General features: G+C 37.3%; 1 protein-coding gene across 5 annotated transcripts in view; it reads left to right on the top strand.

Moving 5' to 3' along the window:
- The window catches only part of LOC136260514 (uncharacterized), a 78475-nt gene that overhangs the window by 20429 nt on the left and 44452 nt on the right, over positions 1-13594 (top strand). For 4 of the 5 annotated variants that reach the window (XM_066054276.1, XM_066054275.1, XM_066054273.1 and 1 more), the window contains exons 6-11: positions 1639-1737; positions 3375-3476; positions 6181-6279; positions 7906-8007; positions 10214-10312; positions 11948-12049. In XM_066054276.1, coding sequence (XP_065910348.1) covers positions 1639-1737; positions 3375-3476; positions 6181-6279; positions 7906-8007; positions 10214-10312; positions 11948-12049 — 603 coding nt within the window. The remainder of the gene's footprint in view (positions 1-1638; positions 1738-3374; positions 3477-6180; positions 6280-7905; positions 8008-10213; positions 10313-11947; positions 12050-13594) is intronic. The other variant, XM_066054277.1, reaches the window with a different exon arrangement.

The following is a 13594-nucleotide window of genomic DNA, read 5'->3' as shown; positions in this document are numbered from 1 at the left end:
GCTTTATTGCCCACATAGAGTGCTTTATTGAACGAATAAAGCACTCTTTGCGGTGCAATAAAGTACTCTTTGTGGTCGATGAAGCTTTTGGCAGGCTGAGAGTGTACTTTATGAAATTTAAAGTACACTTTTTACTTTGATCTCGCCCACGCAAAATTCTATAAGTGTCCTTACAGTTCTAGTTGAGTTTTATTTTAGTTTGAAGTATTCCATTAAATCAGAAATTGTTTCATACATTTTTGGGTTAATATTCTGTCAAAAATAAGTACAGCTAATTTCTTAATCACCATATTTGGTGTTATGTGTATACGTATGGTACATTTCATGATGAGCCAGGGTGGTTCTTAAAAGATTGTTTACTGGTTTCTAACTCCCTAGCACATGTAAATGTAGTATAGCAGCTGCTTTAGGTCATAACATTATGACGGAGGATGGAGACCAGTATTGAAACTAGGTCAGGTTACTCAGGTTATCCAAGTCAACCAGGTCACATTGTCTAACCTGCTTTACAGGTCTGACCCAAATTGGATCACATGCGAACTAAATTAATTGGTTGGACAGTATGGATGTGTAAACACATCATAGTCAAGTCTTGATGGATCGTGAGCCACAACCACTTATCGGACGTGACTGTCTGCAGCCATATGTGCAGCCACGCCCCATTTATTGGTGATATTAAGGTTTATAGGTATGCACGAAATTATTCTCATGGCTTCCTGCAAGCTTATGTGGAGCCATACCCACTAATCGATTGTCTTATGAGATACAGTCTAGGCTAGCTTCTTTTGTGTGCCATGCCCTTTATATATGGGTAATGTTTGTGATTACGGTGTGTTAGGTATATGCAAAGCCACACCAACTTGCAGGAAACATATTTTGCTTTTCACAAATTTACATGGAACCATGCCACTGACTAACGTAGTTAATTATAGACACCATTGTGCTTAATGTGCTAGTTGAACACTCAAAATGTAGGTCTTGGTGCATGCCTCACTTTCAGGTTATATCCGGGTCATATTCGGGTCTGACCCAGATTGCTATCCGGGTCAGCAGTAGTGACTCGATTTCAATGCTGAGGAGACACTTTAAAGTGGGTGGGTTGTACTGTGAGGCATGGTAATCACTAAGCCTATCCAGTTACTATGTACTCTTAAATGAACACGTTTCACAGTTGGATGCTACGTACCTTTCTAGAATTTTACAGCAATGTTTAATGCCTTAACAACACATTAAATGCAATAAAAATCACTGAGACAGTAATTGAATTTATGTAGAGGTGCTTAATGCACTTGAAGGTGCAGGACAAGAATTGTTGAGTGACAAAAGGAATTCTCATGGCCACTAAACATTACATCTCTTCAGTAATAAAATGACTTTAGTTTCAAGGTACTTGATTTATTTGTTGACTGTTCTATTAGAAGTTCAATTTTAAAAATTTTCATGAAACCGGTGAAATCATGACTGATGATTACAGTAGTATACTGTAGTGTTGAGTGTTTGTTGTTTTTGTACTTGTGTACATGTACGTACGAGTGTGTCATTGTTTACTAGTGTGAAAGTGTATTTGATTGTACAAGTATTTTAATCTCTATACATTATAGTATCACTATACAGTTATGACATGTTATTCCTTTATAGAGTGGACGGAGTCCTCTTCAAAATGCAGCTGCTAATGGACACGTGGGTGTGTTCAAACAATTATTAGAAAAAGAAGCAAACATCAACCATATTGACAATGTGAGTAATGTACTAATGTGTACTTAGATGTAAATTGTGTTTCACTGTGTGACATTCATTAAAAAGGTAACTGGTGTTAAAATGATAGTGACATATTGCCATGCAATTTTCAGTCCTCATTGAACATTTACTTGACTAAATAATACAAGTTACAGAGTGGAAATATTCTATTGTAGTATTGAGATATGACCTGTTATGTGGTGGGATGTAGTTTGTGTCCACGTGCCCCATTATCACAGGCCTGTTCACAATTGTTATACATGGGTGGGTATACAGGTGGAGATGACAGAATAAGTACATACGGTGTATGCATGGGCAACACCAAAACTAGGGTAGCTAAATCATGAAGAAAGCCAGTTGTGACACTATAAGTAAACTATATGGAATAGTTCTATGGAGTGTAGGACATCTTTGTAACCAGCTACGTAGTTGTTGTTTGCTTAGGCTGGTTATACTGAACTTTAGAGTTTGCTATTTTCCCTTTCTGTAATGTTGACATTCACACCACCACAACTATTATTTATTAACTGTCTGATTGTCTATGTGCATATATGTGGACAAGTAGTTAAAGGGCTAATTAGTTACAATAAATACCCTACGTGGTCTAATTTATTGTACAGTGTTTTTGACCTAGTTGCTTGAAGAGGCAAAGCAAGTGCCATGGTGTATATGAAACTTATTGTGTAGAAGTTTCCTGTTCATTCCACTCACACCAGCTATACTCTTGTACTGTGTTATGTGTGATGTCCAATCTGCTTTCTCAACACTAACCACCTACAACTGGAATAGTAGTGTTACAGCTATGCTTGAAGACCTTAAGTGGCCTGCCTTATCACATCGACATATGATTTCAAGACTAAAATTGTTCTATTAATGATCCTTTGGCCTTGAAGATTTCTCCAAATATGACCGGGCCTGCGAAAACCGGGCATGTGGGCACAAACTACACTCCATCACTCTACAGGTCATATCTCAGTATTGGAATAGTATATTTCCATTCTGTAACTTGCATCCTGATGTCAATTAAATGCTTACTAAGAGCTGAAAATTGCAGTGCCATAGCATAATAGTACAACATGTTATGAGTGATGAAACTTTGAAAAAGTAGGTAAAAGTCATGTGCCCACATGCCCTATTTTTGCAGGCCCGGTCACATATTTCCACCACCTTATATCCTACACACCACCAACATCTGATTCACTCCTTTATAGTAAGAGCCAATTCATACAAAATTCAGCTTTTTCCCAGAACAATGAATTATTGGAATAACTTACATGTTGAAACATCAAATCTCCCACTGTTGAACAATTTTTAGTTAAATTACATAATTAAATGTTGTAACTATTGATTTTTGTAACATACTCCGGGCTGGTCCCCTGGACATATCAGTGATTCTGTCTGTCCAGTAATAATAAAATAAATAATCAACTGTGTGGTGACCACTTGTCCTGAGGCTTGTCTGGTCTCAAACTACTAACCATCCATGGGCCCATGTGAACTATTGTTATATCACAAGAAGCATACACACACTGGTGTTGATGTAACTTGTAGTGTGTATAGGTAGTAGGTGATAGTAGTGTATGGTGTAGATGGTATAGTTGGTATAATAGTGATGTTGATGTGTTTTATTACCACAGGAAGGGGATAGTGTATTAGTTTATGCTGTTAGAGGAGGTAGTACAGAAATAGTTCAGCTACTACTACTCAGTGATGGTGTAGATGTGAATACAGTATACAAAGTAAGTATAAACTGTTTGTATAATAATAAAGTGTTTTGATGTACCACTAACACACTTTAGTGTAATATACGCAAGTGATGGTTGTAGTTACAATTAATATCTCTTATTGGACATCTCATGTTTAAAGTTAATATCATTGTTGTTGATCAGATGATTATCCATTAGTTGGTGTTGGTTGATGTGTATGTAAACACTTCAATTATTATGTGTGTAAATTAATTGCTTCTAAACAGTAGACAATTTGTCAAGACAACAATTTCTTTCAAAGATAATTTGATCTACAAGTATTTGATTTGCTATTATTATTTTATGTGCCTTTACAGTTCTAGTTGAGTATTATTTTAGTTTGAAGCATTCCATTAAATCAGTAATTGTTACACACATTATTTGGTTAATATTCTGCCAAAAATAGTGCGGTAATTTTTTAATCATCATATTTGGTGTTATGTGTATACATATGTACAATGTACCACTTTGTGTGGGCAGTTCAAAGGCACCACCAGTGCCATAATTTGTATATTGCACTGCTGCAGACCGCAGGGAGTTCATTATAACCTATAATGCACTGTTTGCGGTTTTGTAGACTGCATAATAAGTTGTAATGCACTGACTGCAGTGCAATTTACAGATATTGCACTAGCTGCGGTTTTGTGCAGCAATGCACAAGTGCCGGCAGCCCAGACCACTACGAAACCTCACCTAATAGGTGGAAAGGAACCTCACAGATCTCTGGAATTCTTTTATAGCCTGACATGTAAAGGTCAATTTTGGGTCATAGCGTCACCAATACATATAATGTTTACCAAGCAGCCAATAGCGATCTAAAAAGACAACGAGGTGGCCACAACTCTATTCTGCATATATATAAACATACTTATACTCCTTACTAGTTTGGTACTATCTGAGCCCAGGTTAAACTGTAGTCCACTTTGACAATGACTCAATAAAACTATTATATTCTAAATAATGGTCACCATTACATTCGATTGTGGTAACCAGTTTTTGTCATGCCACCAGATTCGAGTTTAGCCAGTGTGGATAGTAAGAATTAGACTAGTATCATTTTGTAGTTTGGTTTTGTTTACTTAAACCGTCTATTAGCTGATTTTTTTTCGCTCAAGAAATCACTATTGCGATTAGTCTGGCGCTTAGTCTATATGGCGACTGAGTGATCACACTGGAATGCTGAGCACTACATGATGAGAATCGAACAGCGAATGCAGGTTAGTGATATAAGCCATAGTGTACTAGCTTTATCTCAGGTGGCTGCAGTACTGTAGAGGGAACGTCATCAAAACGTTCGGCTTGGTTACCCACAATCGATGTTATAAACCTGGCCTTTATAAGTGTTACAGCTGTCTTGTGAGACTCTCCCCACCTATTAGGTGAGTGGTACATATTAGTTCTACAGCGTACATTCGTGCTCTGCCTGTATAAATGCACTTGCCTCCGGGCCTGACAGCCCTCACGCTCATGCATTTATATCACGCAGAGACTCGTTTCCGTTGTACAACTATATAACACATGATGAATCAGGGTGGTTCTTAAAAGATTGCTTACTGGTTTCTAACTCCCTAGCACATGTACAGTAGTAGCAGCTGCTTTAGGTCACAACATAGTTTGGACATTGTGAGCATCATCCTGATGGAACCCAGCTTCTTTTGTGAGCCACGCTCATTTATCGGACGTGACTTTCTGCAACCATACATGCAGCCACGCCCATTTATTGGTGATATTAAAGTCTATAGGTATGCACAAAACCATACTCACGGCTGCCTGTAGGCTTATGTGGAGCCATGCCCACTAATCAGTTGTCATACGAGATACGGTCTAGGCCAGTTTCTTTTGTGAGCCACGCCCTTTTTATATTGGTAATGTGTTACATTGTTTGTGTTTACAGTGTGCTAGGTATAACAAAGCCACACCCACTTACAAGAAATGTATTCTGCTTTCTGCAACGTAAGTGGAGCTATGCCCAGTGACTAACATTGTTAATTATAGACACCATTGTGCTTAATGTGCTAGTTGAACACTCAAAATGTAGGTCTTGGTGCATGCCTCACTTTCAGGTTACATCCGGGTCATATTCGGGTCTGACCCAGATTGCTATCCGGGTCAGCAGTAGTGACCCGATTTCAATGCTGAGGAGACACTTTAAAGTGGGTGGGTTGTATTGTGAGGCATGGTAATCACTAAGCCTATCCAGTTACTACAGTATGTACTCATAAATGAACACATTTCACAGTTGGATGTTACGTACCTTTCTAGAATTTTACAGCAATGTTTAATGCCTTAACAACACATTAAATGCAATAAAAATCACTGAAACAGTAATTGAATTTATGTAGAGGTGTTTAATGCACTTGAAGGTGCAGGGTAAACACTGTTGGGTGATTTCATGACAAAGAAAATTCTCATGGCCACTAAACATTACGTCTGTTTAGTAATAAAGTGACTTTAGTTTCAATTTACTTTGTTGACTGTTCTATTAGAACTTCAATTTTAAAAGTTTTCATTAAACCAGTGAAACGGTGACTGATGATTACAGTAGTATACTGTAGTGTTGAGTGTTTGTTGTTTTTGTACATGTACGTACGAGTGTGTCATTGTTTACTAGTGTGAAAGTGTATTTGACTGTACAAGTATTTTAATCTCTATACATCATAGTATCACTATACAGTTATGACATGTTATTCCTTTATAGTATGGAACGAGTCCTCTTCAATATGCAGCTGGTGCTGGACACTTGGGTGTTTTCAAACAATTATTTGAAAAAGGAGCGAACATCAACCATATTGACAATGTGAGTAATGTGCTAATGTGTACTTAGATGTAAATTGTGTTTCACTGTGTGACATTCATTGAAAAGGTAACTGGTGTTAAAATGATAGTGCCATGCAATTTTCAGTCCTCATTGAACATTTACTTGACTAAATAATACAAGTTACAGAGTGGAAATATTCTATTGTAGTATTGAGATATGACCTGTTATGTGGTGGGATGTAGTTTGTGTCCACATGCCCCATTATCACAGGCCTGTTCACAATTGTTATACATGGGTGGGTATACAGGTGGAGATGACAGAATAAGTACATACGGTGTATGCATGGGCAACACCAAAACTAGGGTAGCTAAATCATGAAGAAAGCCAGTTGTGACACTATAAGTAAACTATATGGAATAGTTCTATGGAGTGTAGGACATCTTTGTAACCAGCTACGTAGTTGTTGTTTGCTTAGGCTGGTTATACTGAACTTTAGAGTTTGCTATTTTCCCTTTCTGTTATGTTGACATTCACACCACTACAACTATTATTTATTGACTGTCTGATTGTCTATGTGCATATATGTGGACAAGTAGTTAAAGGGTTAGTTACAATAAATACCCTACGTGGTCTAATTTATTGTACAGTGTTTTTGACCTAGTTGCTTGAAGAGGCAAAGCAAGTGCCATGGTGTATATGAAACTTATTGTGTAGAAGTTTCCTGTTCATTTCACTCACACCAGCTATACTCTTGTACTGTGTTATGTGTGATGTCCAATCTGCTTTCTCAACACTAACCACCTACAACTGGAATAGTAGTGTTACAGCTATGCTTGAAGACCTTAAGTGGCCTGCCTTATCACATCGACATATGATTTCAAGACTAAAATTGTTCTATTAATGATCATTTGGCCTTGAAGATTTCTCCATATATGACCAGGCGTGCGAAAACCGGGCATGTGGGCACAAACTACACTCCATCACTCTAGAGGTCATATCTCAGTATTGGAATAGTATATTTCCATTCTGTAACTTGCATCATGATGTCAATTAAATGCTTACTAAGAGCTGAAAATTGCAGTGCCATAGCGTAATAGTACAAAATGTTATGAGTGATGAAACTTTGAAAAAGGTAGGAAAAAATCATGTGCCCACATGCCCTATTTTTGCAGGGCTGGTCACATATTTCCACCACCTTATATCCTACACACCACCAACATCTGCTTCACTCCTTTATAGTAAGAGCCAATTCATACAAATTCAGCTTTTTCCTAGAACAATCAATTATTGGAATAACGTACATGTTGAAACAATCGAATCTCCCAGTGTTGAACAATTTTTAGTTAAATTACATGATTAAATGTTGTAACTATTGATTTTTGTAACATACTCCGGGCTGGTCCCCTGGACATATCAGTGATTCTGTCTGTCCAGTAATAATAAAATAAATAATCAACTGTGTGGTGACCACTTGTCCTGACGCTTGTCTGGTCTCAAACTACTAACCATCCATGGGCCCATGTGAACTATTGTTATATCACAAGAAGCATACACACACTGGAGTTGATGTAACTTGTAGTGTGTATAGGTAGTAGGTGATAGTAGTGTATGATGTAGATGGTATAGTTGGTATAATAGTGATGTTGATGTGTTTTATTACCACAGTATGGGGATAGTGTATTAGCTGATGCTGCTACAGGAGGTAGTACAGAAATAGTTCAGCTACTACTACTCAGCGATGGTGTAGATGTGAATACAGTAAACAAAGTAAGTATAAACTGTTTGTATAATAATAAAGTGTTTTGATGTACCACTAACACACTTTAGTGTAATATACACAAGTGATGGTTGTAGTTACAATTAATATCACTTATTGGACATCTCATGTTTAAAGTTATTATCATTTTTGTTGATCAGGTGATTATCCATTTTTGGGTGATGGTTGATGTGTATGTAAATACTTCAATTTTTTATGTGTCTAAATTAATTGCTTCTAAACAGTAAAAAATTTGTCAAGACAACAATTTCTTTCAAAGGCAGTTTGGTCTCACAAGTATTTGACTTGCTATTTTATGTACAGTATTTGACTTGATATCTCCAGGACTTGTCCATTTACATTAACAATCGTACGTAACAGCAACATTACCTTCTCCCACCCATCATTGAAGCATTTAGGTATCTCTATAAAAGCAATCCACTGGTATAACTTGTATTGGCTGGGGTGATTGATCACTTAGCGCGGCAAGGCTATCAGCCTTCACCGGCTTGGGTGATTAGTCGTACTGGCGTGAGCCCCGTAGGCTATTAGCCTACACTAGAGCACATGGGCAACTGTGCTTTATTGCCCACATAGAGTGCTTTATTGAACGAATAAAGCACTCTTTGCGGTGCAATAAAGTACTCTTTGTGGTCGATGAAGCTTTTGGCAGGCTGAGAGTGTACTTTATGAAATTTAAAGTACACTTTTTACTTTGATCTCGCCCACGCAAAATTCTATAAGTGTCCTTACAGTTCTAGTTGAGTTTTATTTTAGTTTGAAGTATTCCATTAAATCAGAAATTGTTTCATACATTTTTGGGTTAATATTCTGTCAAAAATAAGTACAGCTAATTTCTTAATCACCATATTTGGTGTTATGTGTATACGTATGGTACATTTCATGATGAGCCAGGGTGGTTCTTAAAAGATTGTTTACTGGTTTCTAACTCCCTAGCACATGTAAATGTAGTATAGCAGCTGCTTTAGGTCATAACATTGTGACGGAGGATGGAGACCAGTATTGAAACTAGGTCAGGTTACTCAGGTTATCCAAGTCAACCAGGTCACATTGTCTAACCTGCTTTACAGGTCTGACCCAAATTGGATCACATGCGAACTAAATTAATTGGTTGGACAGTATGGATGTGTAAACACATCATAGTCAAGTCTTGATGGATCGTGAGCCACAACCACTTATCGGACGTGACTGTCTGCAGCCATATGTGCAGCCACGCCCCATTTATTGGTGATATTAAGGTTTATAGGTATGCACGAAATTATTCTCATGGCTTCCTGCAAGCTTATGTGGAGCCATACCCACTAATCGATTGTCTTATGAGATACAGTCTAGGCTAGCTTCTTTTGTGTGCCATGCCCTTTATATATGGGTAATGTTTGTGATTACGGTGTGTTAGGTATATGCAAAGCCACACCAACTTGCAGGAAACATATTTTGCTTTTCACAAATTTACATGGAACCATGCCACTGACTAACGTAGTTAATTATAGACACCATTGTGCTTAATGTGCTAGTTGAACACTCAAAATGTAGGTCTTGGTGCATGCCTCACTTTCAGGTTATATCCGGGTCATATTCGGGTCTGACCCAGATTGCTATCCGGGTCAGCAGTAGTGACTCGATTTCAATGCTGAGGAGACACTTTAAAGTGGGTGGGTTGTACTGTGAGGCATGGTAATCACTAAGCCTATCCAGTTACTATGTACTCTTAAATGAACACGTTTCACAGTTGGATGCTACGTACCGTTCTAGAATTTTACAGCAATGTTTAATGCCTTAACAACACATTAAATGCAATAAAAATCACTGAGACAGTAATTGAATTTATGTAGAGGTGCTTAATGCACTTGAAGGTGCAGGACAAGAATTGTTGAGTGACAAAAGGAATTCTCATGGCCACTAAACATTACATCTCTTCAGTAATAAAATGACTTTAGTTTCAAGGTACTTGATTTATTTGTTGACTGTTCTATTAGAAGTTCAATTTTAAAAATTTTCATGAAACCGGTGAAATCATGACTGATGATTACAGTAGTATACTGTAGTGTTGAGTGTTTGTTGTTTTTGTACTTGTGTACATGTACGTACGAGTGTGTCATTGTTTACTAGTGTGAAAGTGTATTTGATTGTACAAGTATTTTAATCTCTATACATTATAGTATCACTATACAGTTATGACATGTTATTCCTTTATAGATTGGACGGAGTCCTCTTCAATATGCAGCTGCTAATGGACACGTGGGTGTGTTCAAACAATTATTAGAAAAAGAAGCAAACATCAACCATATTGACAATGTGAGTAATGTACTAATGTGTACTTAGATGTAAATTGTGTTTCACTGTGTGACATTCATTAAAAAGGTAACTGGTGTTAAAATGATAGTGACATATTGCCATGCAATTTTCAGTCCTCATTGAACATTTACTTGACTAAATAATACAAGTTACAGAGTGGAAATATTCTATTGTAGTATTGAGATATGACCTGTTATGTGGTGGGATGTAGTTTTTGTCCACATGCCCCATTATCACAGGCCTGTTCACAATTGTTATACATGGGTGGGTATACAGGTGGAGATGACAGAATAAGTACATACGGTGTATGCATGGGCAACACCAAAACTAGGGTAGCTAAATCATGAAGAAAGCCAGTTGTGACACTATAAGTAAACTATATGGAATAGTTCTATGGAGTGTAGGACATCTTTGTAACCAGCTACGTAGTTGTTGTTTGCTTAGGCTGGTTATACTGAACTTTAGAGTTTGCTATTTTCCCTTTCTGTAATGTTGACATTCACACCACCACAACTATTATTTATTAACTGTCTGATTGTCTATGTGCATATATGTGGACAAGTAGTTAAAGGGTTAGTTACAATAAATACCCTACGTGGTCTAATTTATTGTACAGTGTTTTTGACCTAGTTGCTTGAAGAGGCAAAGCAAGTGCCATGGTGTATATGAAACTTATTGTGTAGAAGTTTCCTGTTCATTCCACTCACACCAGCTATACTCTTGTACTGTGTTATGTGTGATGTCCAATCTGCTTTCTCAACACTAACCACCTACAACTGGAATAGTAGTGTTACAGCTATGCTTGAAGACCTTAAGTGGTCTGCCTTATCACATCGACATATGATTTCAAGACTAAAATTGTTCTATTAATGATCCTTTGGCCTTGAAGATTTCTCCAAATATGACCGGGCCTGCGAAAACCGGGCATGTGGGCACAAACTACACTCCATCACTCTACAGGTCATATCTCAGTATTGGAATAGTATATTTCCATTCTGTAACTTGCATCCTGATGTCAATTAAATGCTTACTAAGAGCTGAAAATTGCAGTGCCATAGCATAATAGTACAACATGTTATGAGTGATGAAACTTTGAAAAAAGTAGGTAAAAGTCATGTGCCCACATGCCCTATTTTTGCAGGCCCGGTCACATATTTCCACCACCTTATATCCTACACACCACCAACATCTGATTCACTCCTTTATAGTAAGAGCCAATTCATACAAAATTCAGCTTTTTCCCAGAACAATGAATTATTGGAATAACTTACATGTTGAAACAATCAAATCTCCCAGTGTTGAACAATTTTTAGTTAAATTACATGATTAAATGTTGTAACTATTGATTTTTGTAACATACTCCGGGCTGGTCCCCTGGACATATCAGTGATTCTGTCTGTCCAGTAATAATAAAATAAATAATCAACTGTGTGGTGACCACTTGTCCTGACGCTTGTCTGGTCTCAAACTACTAACCATCCATGGGCCCATGTGAACTATTGTTATATCACAAGAAGCATACACACACTGGAGTTGATGTAACTTGTAGTGTGTATAGGTAGTAGGTGATAGTAGTGTATGATGTAGATGGTATAGTTGGTATAATAGTGATGTTGATGTGTTTTATTACCACAGGAAGGGAATAGTGTATTAGCTGATGCTGCTAGAGGAGGTAGTACAGAAATAGTTCAGCTACTACTACTCAGTGATGGTGTAGATGTGAATACAGTAAACAAAGTAAGTATAAACTGTTTGTATAATAATAAAGTGTTTTGATGTACCACTAACACACTTTAGTGTAATATATGCAAGTGATGGTTGTAGTTACAATTAATGTCTCTTATTGGACATCTCATGTTTAAAGTTAATATCATTGTTGTTGATCAGATGATTATCCATTAGTTGGTGTTGGTTGATGTGTATGTAAACACTTCAATTATTATGTGTGTAAATTAATTGCTTCTAAACAGTAGACAATTTGTCAAGACAACAATTTCTTTCAAAGATAATTTGATCTACAAGTATTTGATTTGCTATTAATATTTTATGTGCCGTTACAGTTCTAGTTGAGTATTATTTTAGTTTGAAGCATTCCATTAAATCAGAAATTGTTACACACATTTTTTGGTCAATATTCTGCTAAAAATAGTGCGTTAATTTCTTAATCATCATATTTGGTGTTATGTGTATACATATGTAAGACATACCACTTTGTGTGGGCAGTTCAAAGTTACTGCCAGTGTCATAATTTGTATATTGAACTGCTGCAGACCACAGGGAGTGTATTATAACTTATAATGCAGTGTTTGCAGTTTTGTAGACCGCAACAAGTGCGTTATATGTTGTAATGCACTGACCACAGTACAATTTACAGATATTGCACTAGCTGCGGTTTTGTGCAGCAATGGTACAAGTGCCGGCAGCCGAGACCACTACGACACCTCACCTAATAGGTGGAAAGGTACCTCACAGATTACTCGAATTCTTTTATAACCTGACATGTAAAGTTGATTGTGGCCCATAACGTCACCAATACATATAATGTTTACCAAGCAGCCAATAACGATCAAAAAGTCAACACAGTGGCCACAACTCTAGTCTACATATATATAAACGTACTTATACACCTTACTAGTTTGGTGCCATCTGAGCCCAAGTTAAACTGTAGTCCACTTCGACAATGACTCAATAAAACTATTATATTCTAAATGATACTCACCTTTACGTTCAATTGTGGTAACCAGTTTTTGTCATGCCACCAGATTCGAGTTTAGCCAGTGTGAATAGTAAGAATTAGACTAGTATCATTTTGTAGCTTGGTTTTGTTTACTTAAACCGTCTATTAGCTGCTTTTTTTCGCTCAAGAAAATCACTATGGTGATTAGTCTGGTGCTTAGTCTATATGGCAACTGAGTGATCACGCAGGCATGCTGAGCACTACATGTTAAGAGTCAAACAGCGAATGCAGGTTAGTGATATAAACCATAGCGTGCTAGCTTTCAATATCTCAGGTAGCTGCAGTACTGTAGAGGGAACATCATCAGAGCCCACAATCGATGTTAGAAACCTGGCCTTTATAAGTGTTACAGCTGTCTTGTGAGACTCTCCCCACCTATTAGGTGAGTGGTACGTAATAGTTATACAGCGTGCACTCGTGCTGTGCCTGTATAAACGCACTTGCCTTCGAGTCTGACAGCCCTCAGGCTCGTGTGTTTATATCAGGCAGAGCACTCGTTTCCATTGTATAACTATATAATACATGATGAGCCAGGGTGGTTCTTA

The sequence above is a fragment of the Dysidea avara genome, chromosome 7, assembly GCF_963678975.1.
Source record: "Dysidea avara chromosome 7, odDysAvar1.4, whole genome shotgun sequence".
Classification (NCBI taxonomy): Eukaryota; Metazoa; Porifera; class Demospongiae; order Dictyoceratida; family Dysideidae; genus Dysidea; species Dysidea avara.
Note: the sequence above shows the minus strand (reverse complement) of the source record. Positions and strands in the feature narration are given on the sequence as shown.